Source organism: Hypanus sabinus, chromosome 14 (assembly GCF_030144855.1).
Source record: "Hypanus sabinus isolate sHypSab1 chromosome 14, sHypSab1.hap1, whole genome shotgun sequence".
Classification (NCBI taxonomy): Eukaryota; Metazoa; Chordata; class Chondrichthyes; order Myliobatiformes; family Dasyatidae; genus Hypanus; species Hypanus sabinus.
Genome location: NC_082719.1, coordinates 4,379,361 through 4,396,941, shown reverse-complemented (window position 1 = coordinate 4,396,941; position 17,581 = coordinate 4,379,361). Strand labels below are relative to the sequence as shown.

General features: G+C 39.8%; 1 protein-coding gene across 1 annotated transcript in view; it reads left to right on the top strand.

The window, feature by feature from the left end:
- Positions 1-17,581, top strand: part of cfap299 (cilia and flagella associated protein 299) — a 616,657-nt gene that overhangs the window by 595,092 nt on the left and 3,984 nt on the right. The window contains exon 5 of the mRNA XM_059988714.1: positions 16,007-16,136. Coding sequence (XP_059844697.1) covers positions 16,007-16,136 — 130 coding nt within the window. The remainder of the gene's footprint in view (positions 1-16,006; positions 16,137-17,581) is intronic.

Genomic DNA, 17,581 nt, shown 5'->3' with positions numbered 1-17,581 from the left:
CATTACACAACATTCAGGTAGAACAAGTTAAAACAATAACAAGATGAAAAATGAACATTAACAGGTACAGAGATGGTAAAGCGCAGATAAACAATAAGGTGCAAGGTCACAGTGAGATAGATTGTGAGGTCAAGAGTTAATTTTATTGTTCTTGGGAACCATTCAGTCACATTACGACACCAAGGTAGAAGCTGTTCCTGAGCCTGGTGCTACGTGCTTTCAAGCTTTTGTATCTTCTGCCCCAATGAAGAAGAGAAAAGTTCAAAGTCCAAAGTAAATTTATTATCAAAGTACATATACTTTGAGGCATTGATCGTGTGGATAGTCAGAGGTTTTTTCCCAGGGCTGAAATGGCTAGCATGAGAAGACGCAGTTTTAAGGTGCTTGGAAGTAGGTACAGAGGAGATGTCAGGGGTAAGTTTTTTACGCAGAGAATGGTGAATGCGTGGAATGGGCTGCCAGCGACTGTGGTGGAGGTGGATATGATAGGGTCTTTTAAGAATCTCCTGGATAGGCAAATGGAGTTTAGAAAAATAGAGGGCTATGGGTAACCCCAGGTAATTTCTAAAGTAAGTACATGTTCGGCACAGCATTGTGGGCCGAAGGGCCTGTATTGTGCTGTAGGTTTTCTATGTTTCTATATGTCACCATTTACAACCCTGAGATTCATTTTCTTGTGGGAGTACACAGAAAACACAATAGAATCAATAAAAGACCACACCCAACAGAACAGACATAACCAATGTGTAATGGACAACAAAATGTGCAAATACAAAAGAAAAAAAATAGCAATTAAAGGCAAGAACATAAGTTGAAGAATCCTTGAAAGTTGAGTCCAAAGGTTGTGGAAACAGTTCAGTGATTGGGCAAGTGAAGTTGACTGAAGTTGTCCCCTCTGGTTCAAGAGAGAATGTCCAGGTTGAATGAGGTCTTTGATTATGCTGGCTGCTTTCCTGAGACAATGAGAAATTAGGATAGTGTCCATGGAGAGGAGGCTAGTTTCCATGATGTGATGAGCTGTGTCCAGAACTCTGCAGTTTCTTGCAGTCACGGTAGACAGTTGCCATATCAAACTATGATGCAACCATATATTATGCTTTCTTTGGAGCATCAATAGAAATTGATATGGTTGAACAGCAATTTGCCAATTTTTTTTTTTACCCTCCTGAGGTGCTGGCAAGCTATCTTGGCGATAGCATCTTCATGCTTGGACCACGACAGTCTATTGGTGATGTTCACTCCTAGGAACCTGAAGTTCTCAACCCTCTTAACTTTAACATGTTCATGTAGACAGGGGCATGTGTACCACCCCACTTCCTGAATTTAGTTTCACTGACACTGAGGGAAAGGTTGCTGTAATGATATTATATTGCTCAGCTCACCATTTCCTTCCTGTTTTCTGATTCATTGCTACTTAAGATATCATCAGTGGTATCATCTGTAAACTGTAGGTGGGTTTAGAGCAGAGTCAGGCCATACTGTCATGAGTGTACAGGGAGTAAAGTAGGGAGGTGAGGATGCAACACTATGGAACCCCAGCGTGGAGATTAACCGTGGCGGACACCTTGCTGCCCATTCTTACTGATTGTGGTCTCTTGATAAAGCAAGTCAAGGATCCAATTGCAGAGGGAGGTTATTGACACCAAGGTAATGAGTTTGCTTGGAATTATAGTAATAAGTAATTGTATTCAACAGTTAATTAATCAATACTTAATAACATAGGAGTTTCTACTGTCCGGATGCTCCAGAGATGAGTACAGGGCCAGTGAGATGGCATTTACCAAAAACCTGTTCAGGCAGTTGGTAAATTGTAGTGGATTGAGTTTGCTAAGAGGCAGAAGTTAGTTCACTCTACGACCAGCCTCTCAAAGGACTTCATGATGGTGAATGTCAGAGTCACTGAGCAGTCAATGTTACGACACATTATCTTGTTTTTCTTAGGTACAATGTTCTTCCACTCTTTCTTCATGGCTACGGACATTTTCATTTCAAGAGTTCATACCATTCTTTCATCAGTATTATTAGTGAATTGTGCTTGGCACCTTCTTTAGCAATGCATTGCTGATTACATTTGCCTTTGTGCAGAACCTGTTTCTTCACCTTCCCTATGGGTCTTTTGCAACTCAGTTTAAGACTGACCATTGTGTTCTTAAAGAGCTTCAAACCCTTTTTTATACAAATCATTTCCCTTCAGATACTTCACCAGCAAGTAAAATTTGTTAAAAAGGCAGATTATTTTAAGTAGCCATAATTAGACAAAGGATAGATTCAGTGTGTTAGCAGTGTAAACATTAAGAACTGAGTTGAATTTTCTGCTTAAATCAAATCAGGAGCTTTCTCTGATGCGAAGGAATGGTACAATAGGATTCTATACTTGGATCAAGCTATTTTAAAAAATATGTCCTATGCGGATGCACTTCTTGATATTGCACTGATATGTATCAATTTTCATCCAAAATACCAAGCCTAAAGTGGCTGGCAAGTTCCCATTGAAAATAATGGAAATTCCTTAAGCTCATTAGAGTAAAATGTTTAACCACTTAAGGTCAAATACTAAGTGTAATTTTATGTATATTATAAATATTTTTCACATGTAGAATACATGGTGAAAGAAGTTGTTACATTTTCTCAAGGATATGCCAATAAAAACCTATCTCAGAGTCATCTAAAAGATAAATTTTATAAAGCAGCCAGCACAGAAAAGGAGATTCATACATTTAAGTTTGCCGATTTCATATGAAATAATGATTAAATTGTTAGTAACTGAATCAAAGCCACCTATTCTTGGAGAGGGATAGTAAAGTCATTGTAAGGTAAGAGGGTAACTGTACTGATGATTATATAACAGCCTTGTTCAATTATATCTGTGAATATTAGATTCAGTTATGCCTTTTCCCCACGATAAGTCTATTACACAAACTTTAAAATTTGAAAACAGAAAACAGACACCTGGACAAGGTACTTAAGAGTAAACCAACCATAGAATGAAATGAAACTTTCATGGAAGATTGGGGAAAAGGTTATAAAACGCAAGCACGTACTATATACATTAGGATCTGGAGCAGGTTATCCAGCCTCTTGTTCCTCCATTTAAAAGATCATGGATGATTTGATTATAACTCTATTTCCATCTACCCACATGTAGACCTCTCTCCAAAGGATTGTTTGAGTCAAAATTGCTCCTCTGGTAACCAATGCAGATAATTTTTACCATTGTTTTTTTAATTGCAATGTTCCAAAACTTAAATTAAAAATCAAGTCTTCAGAGAGATCAGAACTCCAGGGTGGGGAGAGAGTTAAAATAAACCACACACAAGTATGTGAACTAGACCCCATCACTATTCAAAGAGAAGGTTACACCTGGAGACAACATGTGGAATATGATGTCAGGAGTTTAACAATTTCATTCTCCAAACTTCCTTAAACCACATTACAACTTTGCTGAAGTGTGGTGTTAATGGTTTCAAAATTTGTCAATAATGGACCTTTGATGCAAACAGCTGCCAATGGCAAACATATGTTATTGTGTTATTTTAGCCCAAAGTTCCTTGCAGTGTTCTATATATGTGACAGACATCAAAGCCACAGACTGTTTTCAACAGCGAATTCTGAAGATCCTCTACTTTCATTGCTAAAGACTTTCCAGTGCCTAACACAGCATGCCAGTCCATATTTGCATGGATCATCCGTTCTTGCTTATAGTAATCATTTGGTGCATAGGAGTTTTTTTTCTTTATAAACAAAAGCTTACACATTGGCTGATGGCACCCTGGAGTTCACAAACCAAAACAGAAAATGCTGCTGCATATTTATTCCCAAAGTAATGAGTCCTCTTTCACACATCCAATTCCCCACTCAGATTTACTCATGGCCATCTGCAAATGCCAACCAAATGACTGAAATGTTCGTTCCACTGGTTTGAGAGCCCCACGTGGATTTTTTGATTGCAGTAAGATATGCTATGAAAGCAAGAGTAAAGGCAAGTTTAGCCCTCTTGTAACTAGGTATCAAGCAGTGACAGAAAGCAAAGTATTGTATATGTTGGAAATCTGAAGTAAAAGCAGAAAATGCTGAAATAGTAAGTCAGGCAGCATCATGGAGAGTCACAAATACCAAGGGCAAATTTGACAAAGGCAGTCTGAAAAGTAAGAATATCAGAATATCATGTTCTTGTCTCAGTAGCAGTTATACTGAAGGTTTAAACATTCTCAAAAGAACTGCACAACTTATTCCATTGAACTAACCACTTCCTCCACTGGCTGATTGTACAAATACCTTTCCTCCAATTAGTCAAATAGATTAGGTAATTAAATTTCTTGAGCCTCACAGACCAATGTGACAGTAAGCTCAAGTCTTTGTCCGTCCATTCTGATTTATAGCCAGGTTTGTAATAATTGCTGAAAGTTTCTTACATGTTTTAATTAAATCTCAGATTTTCTGTGGAAAGAAATTGTTTTATTCAAAGCTGGAATCACTGAACGAAAAGTGTAAGAAGGTGGTGGAACTGTGTTACATGGAGAAGGTTTCCTGGATTGTATGCTGAGCTAGTTGATCTCAAACTTACTCCATTTAAGTGTGAATGGCTTAGGAAATGAAAAGCCAACTATAGTTTCTTTGACTGCAGTCCAATAATGTCAGCATATTGCAAACTAATTAAACACAAATTTGATTCATGCTAGGAACACTGAGTATTTGGTCTTGACCCAAAATGTTTACTCTTCCTCTCCCCCACAGATGCGCTTGACCTGCTGAGCTTCCCTAGCGGTTTGTCTTTTGCTCTGGGCATTAGGCATGGGAATTCTCCTCCTGAAACTTGGGTGTTTGGGCAGAGTACAGAAAAAAACGGCAGGGAGGACAGTATGCAAACATGGAGCTCATACAACTTTCTGGTTATTTAAACAATTAAACAGGAAATTGGGTGGGCCTATTATCTGTGTGCTCTGTGAAGACAGCGGTTTCTGTTCCAAGCACCACAGTGGAAAATCCTGCTCAATATCGTCAAATACACAAAGGAGCCACTGTGAAAGGCAAGGATATCACACACTGGAGAATCAGAAATTAAAAAGAAAGAAGTCAAAGTAAATTTATTATTAAAATAGGTTTACAGTGTATCACTATATCCTACCTTGATATTCATTTTCTTGCAAGCATTTACGGGAAAATAAAGAAATACAATATAATTTATGAAAAACTTCACATAAACAGAGACTGGTAAACAACTAATGTGCAAAAGAAGAAAAATTGTGCAAATAATAAAAAAAGTAAATAAATAATACTGAGAACAAGAGTTGTAGAGTCCTTGAAAATGAGCCCATTGGTTGTGGAGTTGTTCAGTGTTGAGTTAATTGATTCATGAGCCTGACGTAGGGTAATAACTGTCCCTGAACATGGTGGTGTGGGACCTAAAGGCTCCTGTACCTCTTACCCAGTGGTAGTAGTGAGAAGACAGCATGGCCTGCAAGGCAAGGTTCCTTTCTTGTGTCAGTTTTCCATGTAAATGTGTTCAATGATGGTGAGGGCTTTGCTTGTGATAGACTGGGCTGTATCCACCAGAGTTTGTTGGCTTTCCTGTTCATGGGCTGTGATGTGAGGTCTGGATACTCTCCACTGTGTTTCTGTAGAAGTTTGTCTGAGGTTTAGATGACATGATGGATCTACAGAAATGTCAAACAATTTAGAGACACTGTAATGCCTTCTTTGTGATGGTACCTCCATGCTTGTGCCAAGCTAGACTCTCTGATTATGGTAACGTCAAGGAAGTTAAACTGATTCTCTCCACCTCCAATCCCCTAATAAGACTGCCTCATGCACCTCTGGCTTCTTCCTCCTAAAGTCAATAATCAGCCCTTTAGTTTTGCTGATGCTGACTGAGAGGTTGTTTTTGTGTTATCATTTAACCAGATTTTCAATCTTCTTCCTATATTCTAATTTGAGTCCAAACACAACTGTGGTATCATCAGGGAACTTAAGTATGGCATTGGAGTTTTGCTAAACCACAAAAGCACAAATATAAAGTGAATAGATTAAGGGGCTAAGCAACACGGCCTTGTGGTATACCTCTGCTGATGTGATTGTGGAGGAGATGTTGTTGCTAATTTATACAGACTGGTGTCTTCAAGTGAGAAAATTGAGGATCCAGTTGCACAGGGTGGTATCGAGGCCTAGAATTTGGTGCTCCGTGATTTGTTTTTAGGAGATGATAGTGTTGAATGTTGTGCTGTAGTCAATAAAGGGCATCCTGATGAATGCACCTTCATTGTCCAGGTTTTCCAGAGCTGAGTGAAGAGCCAAGGAAATGGCATCTTCTGTTGTCCTGTTGTGATGGTGGCAAAATGGAACATATCCAAGTTACTCCTCTGGCAGGAGTTGATATGCTTCAAGACCAACCCCTCAAAGCACTTCATCATAGTGGATGTAAGTGGTAGTGAATGAGGCAGGTTATCATGTTCTTCTTAGGCAGCAGTATGATCGAAGCAAGTGGGTATCTCAGACTGCCTAAGTGAATAAACACTCCCTGCCAGTTGATTAGCACACATCTTCAGTACTCAGCCAGGTACGTCTGGATCAGATGCTTTCATGGGTTCATCCTCCTGAAGGTTGCTCTCATGTTGGCCACGTAGACAGAGATCACAGGGTCCTCAGGGTCTGCTGGGGTTCGTGAAGGTGCCTCCATTTTCTCTCAGTCAAAGCGAGCACAAAATGCATTATTCTCACATGAGAGTGAAACCTTGTATCATTTATCTTGCTTGGCTTTGTAGGAAGTGATAACATTCAAGCCCTACCACATCTGTGGTTCAAGTTTGGCCCAGAGTTGTCACTTTGCACATCAGATGGCTTTCCAGAGGTCATAGCTGAACGTCTTTCATCCTGAGAAGTGTTCTCAAGTACTTTCACTTCTCATCCACAAAAAGTCTACAGCATTCAACTACTTGCTACACAATCCCAAACAAGAGAACATCTGCAGATGTTGGAAATCCGAGCAGCACACACAAAATGCTGAAGGAACTCAGCAGGCCAGGCAGCATCGATGGAAAAAAAAGTGCAGTCGATGTTTTAGGCTGAAACTTTTTTTCCATAGCTGCTGCCTGGCCTGCTGAGTTCCATTAGGTATTTGTGTGTGTTGCTCCTACACAATCCCAATGTCAGTTCCCAGCATGAAGTTCAGATGCAAACAAAAACTATGCTGCAATTTTAAAGTTTTCAATGTACAACATTCATATTATCATGGTACTGCCACAATTCTACAGGAATCTTTAGTTGTTCCACTTTCAAAGTTCAAAGTAAATTTATTATCAAACTATGTGTACTATATGTCACCATGTACAGCCCTGAGATTCATCTTCTCACAGGCATACTCAATAAATCCATAAAATAATGACCATAACAGGATCAATGAAAAACTACACCAACTTGGGTGATCATCCAGTGTGCAAAACACAACAAACTGTGTAAATACAAAAAGAAAGAAATAATAATAAATAAATGATCAATAAATATCGAGAGCATGAGATGAAGAATCCTTGAAAGTGAGTTCAATGGTTCAATTTAATATCAGAATGTACAGAGAATACAGCCTGAAATTCGTACTCATTGCAGACATAGGTTGTGGAAACATTTCAGTGATGGGACCAGTGAAACTGAGTGAAACTATTCCCTTTGGAGAGGGTTGGCACCTTTAAATTCCAGCCTAATGGTTGTGGAGTTATAACTCTTTGTGAAGCTGGTGGTATGAGTCCTGGGACTCCTGTACCTTCTGCCTGATGGCAGCAGTGAGAGGAGAGCATGACCTGGGTGGTTAAGTTCCTGATGATGGATGTTGCTTTTGTGCAACAGCATTCTGTGTAGATGTGCTCAATGGTGAGGAGGGCTTTACCCATGATGGGCTGGGCTGTATCCACTACTTTTTTGTAGGAATTTCTATTCAAGGCCATTGGTGTTTGCATACCAGCTTGTGATGCAGTCAGTAAATATACTCTACACTACACATCTATAGAAGTTTGTCAAATCTTCACAAACTCCTAAGGAAGTCGGGATGTTGCCATGCTTTCTTCATAATTGTACTTACACACTGGGCCCAGGACAGGCCCTCGAAGATAATAGCACCAAGGAATTTAAAGTTGCTGACCCTCTCCATCTCTGAACCTCCGACAGTGGTGTCATCAGCAACCTTGAAAATGGCATCGGAGCTGTGCTTAGCCACATTGTTTTAAGTATAAAGCAAGTAGTGCAGGGGGCAAAGCACACAGTCTTGTGATGCAGTGATACTGAGAGATCGTGGAGGAGATGGTGTTGCCAATCCAAACTGACTGGAGTGTGTAAATGAGGAAATTGAGGATCCAACTGGACAAGGAGGTATTGAGGCCAAGGTCTTGGGGCTTATTCATTAGCTTTTAGTGAATTTTGGTATTGAATGCTGAGCTGTAGTCAATAAATTCCTGATATATGCACCTTTGCTGTCCACAGTCGAGTGAAGAGCCAACGAAATGAAAGCTGCTCTGGTAAGCAAAATGGAATGGATTCAAGTCACTTTCAGGCACTAGTTGATACTTTTCATCACCAGCCTCTCAAAGCACTTCACCAAGGTGGATGTAAATGCTACTGGATGATAGTCATTGAGGCAGGTTACCACGTTCTTCTTAGGCAGCATTATAAATGCAGCCTGCTTGAATCAGATGTGTACCTTAGAGTGCCGAAGACAGAAGTTAAAGATCTCAGTGAACACTCCAACCAGTTGATCAGCACAGGTCTTTAGATACCCTGTCTGGGGCAGATGCTTCTCGTGGGTTCAGCCTCCTGAAGGATACTCGCATGTCAGCCTCAGAGACTGAAATCACACGATCATCGGGGGCTGTAGAAATTAGCTTTGGTTCCTCTATGTTTTGACAGTCAAAGCAAGCAGAAAAGGCATTAAGCTCACCTGGAAGCAAAACTCTGTTGTTGCCTTTATCGCTTGATTGAACTTTATAAGAGGTGATCATTTTCAAGCCCTGCCACAACTGTCGAGTAATATTTGTTTGTTCAAGTTTAGCCTGGAATTGCACTTAGTCTCCAAATTAAAATATTTTCATTACCTATTTTATTTATTGTCATAAACAGAAGGCAAAATGGAAATTTGAAAAACTCACACCATATCACTCAGTATCTAAAATGGAAATATTTCAATATAACAATTAAATAAAGCTATGGGGATAGAAGATCAAATTCAAATGATTCTGTAAGTTTCACTTGTGTGTATATCTGTTTTTATTTCACTGTTTGTCTTTAGCAATACAATGCCCTCAATATTTCTCTCAGCTGCCCATGTTTTTCATTCACTTCATTAGCAGTTTCTCAGTGGTGGGGTCAACAAATCAGTCTGAGGTATCCTCAATCAAACACACAAGATGTAAGTTATGTTTAAGTACTCTACAAAATGAAAATTAAAGTCTGCAAGGTGCATGACTATACTTGTACTGGTGTGCTTGTGAAACCCTTCAAAAGCTGCACATATCCTTTACTATTGACTAGCTTTGGAAAGTTAATGCTTTTGTGGTTATTTCAATTGTAAGGTCGGCAAAAGAGCAACACTGGAGAAGTCAGCTATGTCCAAAAGCAGTTTCTGAACTTCTGCATTTAATTGTTTCTATGTTTTCCATAAATTTCTGTCAGATTTTCCTCTATTTTATAGGCAAGTTTAATAGCCTCATTGCTATTCTCACTGCAGTCTTGTGATTTAAAAAAAAAGGATTATCTGTCTCTGCTTCTCTGACTAGTTAGTGGAAACAGTTTTTCTCCTCATTCATTATCAAATGCCTCATATGCTCACTGATTCAATGCATCAAGGCAAGAGATTATCCCAATAAGGATCCTATTTTTTTTGAGTTATTCACATACTACAGACTTCATTAGCAGAATTATAACTGCGACTTGTCATCAGTTACCAAAATGAAGGGCAGTGAGCCCCCGACTTGACTAACATCAGGTCACATTATGTATGAATACCTATCACCTTTGAAATAATTATGTGTTCATCATCTTGCTGTGGGAACAGAGTTAGTTATATCTAGGTCAGGGTGGATAATGAAGGAAGATTTTCTTTTCTAAAGCACATTAGTGTACCATTTGGGATTTGATATTAATCTCACAATGCTGTTGGCCATTTCATAAAACAAATTCCAGCATTTTTTCAAGTTGTTAAACTATATGCTATATTATATACTTAGGTCACAGGCAATTTTTGTGTAACAAGATGGAATGATAATCCATGTCCAGAAGGTTGTCTTTGATATATTGTATCTGCTGCAAAGAAGAACAGCAATATGAGGGAACAACAGTGTCATCTCACTATATTGCATCACCAGATGTGATTGTGAATTCAGCTGGACTTTGAGCATAATAAAATAGCTGGTTCCAAAAACTTTTAATTCATCTAGTATTTCCTCTAGGCAATAAAAACCAAATCTTTATAAAACTGGTGGGGGTGCATTACTCAATTGGCAAAAAAAACATTTGTTATGGCCAAAGCCCAAACTATAAGCATTCAGCAAAATAAGCAGTAAGTTTAAGCTGTTGGTGAAGCACAGAATGGGAGAGTTATTTTGAGGACAGATTTGAATAAGATGCCAACACCTCGAACTAGATTCTGCATTAATTTCTTCTCAAAGTAGCTTTGGCCACTCCTTTTTAAACCATCAGACTTGTCAAGAACCTGACCACTGATTTTTTCCTGGAGCCAGAGCTGTCAACATGCACAAACCCTAGGTGTGAGATTTTTACTCACATACCCCAGGCATTGTCTCGCACCAAAACATAAACATGTTAAAAGCAGAAAGCATAAAGCATCCGACACTGAACTTGGATTAAAGAACCTGTCTAACTTCATCCAAGTTTACTGCCGTATTATTGCCATTGCAGCTGTTCAATGTCACTATGCAACAACAAAGATCTTAAGAGCAACTGAATTCCTCTCCACACAGCTAAAGATGAAGAATTTCAGCTTCTCTGAAATTGTTGATTAGGCTTGAGATAAAGAACGATCAAAGTTTGTTATGTTTTGTAACTCCAGAAACTAATCGAAAGAAAACAAGGGAGTCTAGGGATACTCATAAACTTGTTTTACTTTTTGTGGGGCGTAGGTGTGAGGACATGTGCTTCTTACCTATAAACTGTAATGAATTATGTAAACAAACAAAAAATACTTAATCAATATTGCTGAACTATTACTGAAATATTAAATACCCTACAATCCTCCCTCTATATATCTAAATTAGGTACACTCCGTCATCAGATGTCCTGAAAGCGTACAACAGTACAAGAGAGAAGATCACGAAGAGCGTCGGGGCAAGGACGTCACCCTGCTTCACTCCACTTTGGATGGGGAAGGGCTCTGAGGATATTCCACTGTCTCCTGCATGGTGTTATGGAAAGAGGCGATGAGATTCAGCAGCTTTGATTGGTATCCAATCTTCTTCAGGAGTGCAAAAAAGCCTCTTCTGCTAACCAGGTCAGATCGTTAAAGGCAACGTACAAGGGCTGTCTGTGTTCCCGGCTCTTCGCCTGCAGCTGCCTGAGTAAGATCATGTCGATGATGGACCTCTCTGCTCTGAAGCCACACTGGGACTCAGGGTAGACGTGTTCTGCCAGTGTCTGCAGTCGCTTCAGAACCACTCGGGCAAACGCCTTGCCAATGGTGTTGAGCAGGAATATGCCTCTGTAATTATTACAGTCATTGCTGTCTCCCTTACTCTTGAACAGTGTGATAAAGTTTGCATCTCGCACGTCTTAGGGAACAGATTGCTCCTCCCAGCACTGGCAGAGCAGCTCACGAAGGTGACTTAGGAGCACTGGATTCTCGCACTGGATCACTTCTGCAGGGATGCCGTCTTTGCCTGGTGCCCTGCTGTGAGCAAGTGAGTCGATGGCCTTGCTGAGTTCTTCCTCTGCTGGGGGTAGGTCCAGCTCTTTCATGACAGGCAAGGGCTGACTCAGTGGCCATGTTCTCAGCTTCTGGTAGTGCTCGGCCCACCTCTCCATCTGCTTGGCACGGTCTTTGATGACTTCACCATCCTTGGGCTTCAGCGGAGCAATCTTGCTAGCGGTGGGCCCGAAGGCTTTCTTCTTCCCCTCGTACGTGCCTTACACGTTGCCACTGTTGGCGCAGGTCTGAATGTTCTGGCACAGGTTCTGCCAGTAGCCGATTGTGCAGCGTCTAGCCGCCCTTTGAGCATTATTTCTTGCCATTTTCAGTGCAGTGAGATTCTTTTCTGATGAGTCTCTTTTGTAGTTGATCACACTAGGTCCAATGGCAAGCTCTTCAACTTTGCACGCCTCTGAGCAAAGACCAAAGTGCGTCAGGTCCTGATCCGGGAGATACTCTTCGCTGATGATGCCACCCTGATGTCACACACACAGTCTGGTCTCCAGAGACTAGTGAGTTCCCTGGCACATGTTTGCCAAGAACTTGGCCTCAGCATCAGTCTGAAGAAGACAGAGATCATGGGCCAGGACGTCAGCGAAGCCCCCAGCATCAGCATCGACGACCACACCCTGCAAGCAGTAGATGAATTCACCTGCCTAGGACCGACAGTCTCCGGCAACCTGTCCCTCGATCCGCAGCTCAACAGGTGAATAGGAAAAGCCGCCACTGCTGTGGCCAAGCTGTCAAAGAGAGTGGGGAAAAACAACAAGCTCACGGCAGCCACCAAGATTGCAGTGTACACAGCTGAGCACTCTTCTCTACGGCAGCCAGAGTTGGACAACCTACACGCGCCAAGAGCACCACCTCAACAGCTTCCATCTACAGTGCTTGCATCGGATCCTGGGCATTTCCAAACAAGGATGTCCTGGACCAGGCCAGCATGCCAAGCATGTATGTCCTTCTCACACAGCAATGACTGCACTGGCTTGGCCACATCCGCGGCATGCAGGATGGGCGCATCCTCAAGGACAACCTATATGGAGAACTCGCCGCAGGATCCCGGCTCATAGGATTACAGAACTTTTGTAAACGTGACCTAAAGTCTGCTGATATCAGGGCGGACACCTGGGAAGAGAAAGCTGCAAATCGCTGCACCTGGCGACAGGCTGTACGTCCGGGCATTACCAATGCAGAGGAAAGACGAACTCGACTGTGGTGGGGCAGGAGAGAGAGAAGGAAAGTTGCGGCAGTCACTACCCAACCGCAACCATCAGCCTTCGTGTGCAGCAGCTGTGAAAAGGACTGCCGCTCCAGAATCGGCTTATTCAGCTACAGCCAACTGAGTCCTAAACCAGGCACATCCATTGTCTACTTAGTCAGACAGAGCCATTACATTATATATTATATTATATTTAAATTACAAAGGTATTCTCTATCCTGGGCAGAGAGTATTAATCTACTTTCAGTGCTGGGTTGATGGTGACCTTAAAATCACTACAGATCCTGACAGACCCATTCGTCTTGGCTACTGGGACCAACGGCATTGCCTTTACGCTCCACACAACCTTGGAAGGAATTCCTTCAGCTCACAGGCTACTTTATCATGGATGGTATTTGGAATCAGATAGGCTTTGTAAAATTTAGGCGTGGCATCTTCTTTTAATATTGTTTTATCCTTGATAGATTTGAATTTTCCAATGCCATCTTTGAAAATTGCTGTGGCATCATCTAGTACCATTCTTAATTTACTTTCAGTTGGCTTCATTACATGGGGATGTAGCCGACAATTTGTAGATGGATTGCCAATCAAATTGTAGCTGTCCCAGCTAATCACACTCCTGTAATGCTAGCCCTTCTATTTTTACCACATACGAGCTCAATGTGGTTTTTTTGATTGCTGTATCTCACTGTCACGAATGGCATTCCCACAGGAGTTATCTTTCTCTAGTATAAATTCTTAGTTAGATATCTGCAGGCTTTATTTTAGTATGTTTAAAATGTCATTCGGACTCAGCATTGCCAGTGGCCAATTCCATTTTAATTCATTTGCCATTCACTTCTGCTGTAAGCTATAATGTATGCCTGTTCCTAATTTTCACACTATAAATCTCAAGGCTACACAGTCTTGTGTCACTCTCACCATTATCAGATTTTTCATCAACAGCATGTAGATTAGGTCTCTTTTTGAAACTGCAACTTGACTTTTTAGCATTTTCGCATCCCTGTGCAGACCATTTATTTTTGTCGGCCTGACATGTTATTGGTATATGACTTACTTTGTTGCATTTTCTGCAAGTTTCACCTTTAAACCTGCATTGGTCTGCTGTATGTCAGCCTCTGACATAATGGTAACACGTTTTGTTTGGCCAAGCAGGTTTCTGTTTAGATGTTTCAATTCTGTTCATGCTCTCTTTCATTCCTATTGCAACTCAATTGTAAGTTTGACTGCTGTTTCCTTTGATAAGCGATTCAAGCTGCTTTTTTTTAAAATGTGAGCTGTGCTTCAGTTCGGAACAGTTTTTGAATGATTTCTTGTAACAGTCCACAAACAAAATGATCTCAGTGCATCATTAAGCCCATCTGATAATGCTTCGGCAATCTCTTCAATTTAGACATGGCGTTCATGATATCAGCAAAGCTCAATTTAGCTGTTTGATTGGAGCTGTCAAAACACTAAAACAAGCTGTATGCTCTTCCACCAAATACATTCAGTGCCACTGGTATTCACTTTTCATTGTCTATTTCATTTACTTCAAAATACTGTTCAGTTCATTCAATATACATCACTCAGTTACATGTTGTGCAATGAATCGTGTCTATTTTTCTAATGAAGTCAGTAATTTCAGGTTTATTTCATTTATTATGGTTATCACCTGGTAATCACTGTTTATGAACCCATACATTCTCCTTCCTTCTGAAAGGAAACACCGGAGGCCAGGGATACTTGAGTACTTCATTTGACTTTTAGTGAGGTGCTCAAATACGATGTGATTCCAAATGGCGTACGCCATTCTCCTACTTCTTACAAATAAACCATAATGAATTAGGTAAGCAAACAATATAAATAGCTTAATCACACAATATATTTACAACATCACTTAAATATTACTGAAATATTATTAAACACACTACAATATTGGCTGGTGTATCTCCTCGAAAAGTAAATTTTTAATGTCAAGATGAATACTGCTAACCTGCCATTGCAGTTAACCCATCAATTGCCTCAAAGAAGTAGACAATTTCTTTGAATCTTGTTGTTGACTGGAGTCAACAATGCTTTGTTTAGTTATGAACAACCAAAATAAACATAATCTAGTTTACTGCATAACATATGTAAAAGAACTGATACCTGTTCTTTATTGTGAAGTAACTGAGATATTAATGAACTTTTCCATTATTCCCTATTCTCTTGATGTTTACAATTTTCATTTATTTGTTTTATTTTTATTCTAGCTGTTCCATCCAGGAATCTACAATGAGTGATAATTTATAAATCCAATGGCACCGAGGGTATCGATAGAGAATTGACTTTATTTTCACAAATGCCCAGGAATCAAGGCTGCCTTAACAATGTACAGCATATTTTTTTCATATTTGCATCTACTTTGGAGCACAGTAATACTAAATAAGATTTAAATCAACAAGTATAAATCACTGTCTTTTTGCAATTGATCCTTAGAACAGAAGATCTCCTATGCCTTTAAATCTTGTATTTGAAATAGCTGTAACAAAGAACTGGGTGGTTTTCATGGCCACTAACTCTCTTTCTCTTCTTTCATATTGTTAAATGGAGAGTTCAGTGAGTCTGAAACAAACACATGTAAACATTGACAAAAGGTCCATATCCTAAACTCTAAATTTGGTTTGTTTATCCACAGGTGCTGCCTAACACACTGAGTTTTCCTAGAAATCTCATTTTGGATCTCTAGTATCTGCAGTTTTTTCTTTAATTTTCTTTTCTGGGGGTTACTTGGACTGCATGGAGGAGAGCACCTGTGTTTAAGTAAAATCTTGAATAGGAAATCTGTTTGCTCTCCAAATTCCACATGGTTAGAAAAGCATACTTGAATGAATAACCCAACACAATTGTTTCTATTTATTTTATGGCAGCTTCTACAACTGGGACACCCAGAACTCCACATCCAATTCCAGCCCATTTTATCAGGTGATCACAGACAATGCTTCTGGACTCCTTTTCAAGAACAAAAGAGATAGGAAAGTAATAAATGTGGACCCAAAGGTCAGTCAGTTTTTTTGTTTCTTGCTGATCTCCCCCACCTGCCTTGATCTTTTTTCTATTCTGAGGTTGAAAATACCATAAAGCACTTGAACACTCATATCTACATCAAAGAAAGAAATAGACAAGATTGTGATTTTTTTACTGAGAATTCAAGGATGAGGAGTTTATTTTTGCTTTCTGATTTAGTTAAGACAAGGAGAGTTCCAAAAGAAAGGGAACACTTGGGAGTTGACATGGAGCTTCATTACAATTTTAGTTCCAGCAATTACTGACAACGTAATGATTCAGCTACACAAACATGTATTAATATCTAACTGTAAAGGTTGATGTCCAGACATGCTGCCAACAGGGTGACGAGGTAAAGAATGAGAATAAACAGAAATGTTCTCCTTCAAAATGAAAGTTATTTAACAAAATATTTTGAGCTTCAAAATGATCTGGTTCCATAGATTTTGGGTTAACATGATGCGTGCTTAATTCTTTTTACAATTATTTATGAATATTTAAATATATCTTGTAATTCTCAAGATGAGGAATGTCAGTGATTAGAGAGTGAGACCATTTTTTTGTGGGGGAGAGTGGGGGCACTGTCTGCATGACAATCAAATGCAGAGCAACCTGAAACAAAATAGTTGTCAGTACACTGTCTCAGTCATGGGAGAAATTTGTTTTGGTTACCATGTGAAACAGAATTTTTAACATGTCCTTCTTCAGTAGATTTCCTACACATAGTAAAATGTGTTCCTTTATTGTACCACAGCTCTAACCTCAGAAGAATCTCACCATGACAATGTATTTTTTTCTTCCAATTACTTCTATAATTATCATTCTGAAAGCAGCTGCTTTTGGCTGCATTATGTGATGATCCATACTATTTGGCAGTAGTTATGGTTTGCTGCACACAAATATGAAGAATGCTCAGTCCCTGAGGTATTTTCAACAATAACCAGCAATATTCAGCTTTTCAGCAAAGACTAGAAAAGACTTCCAGTTGAGTTCTGGCTGGATATACACCACTGAAAATAATTTATATATACAGCCTCTCCCCTAACTTGCATGACTCACAATTTGATGCATCTCAACTCCAATAAAACCTGCCTTGTATAAGGTAAGCTGTTGTTATTTGTCCAGCTTGTAACAGCAAATTGTGACAAAGTATTGTTTGCAATGGAGTGACATTGAGAGTGAATTGACAAATTTACAGCAGTTCTATGCTATAGTTAGACATTTATTACTGCTGTAGCTCCCTCAATTTAAGATTCTTAAGCCCTTTGAAGGAGAAAAATATTATCTTTCAGTGAGAACTAAATTCACAAAGTCCCTGACAGAGATATTGCTGGCATTAGTGCCCATTGGAAGTTCTGGTGCTATGCATTTTCAGCCTGAATGTAGTTGTGGCAGATGCATGTCAGTGTTGTAACATGAATAAAGTCACTAGAGAAACA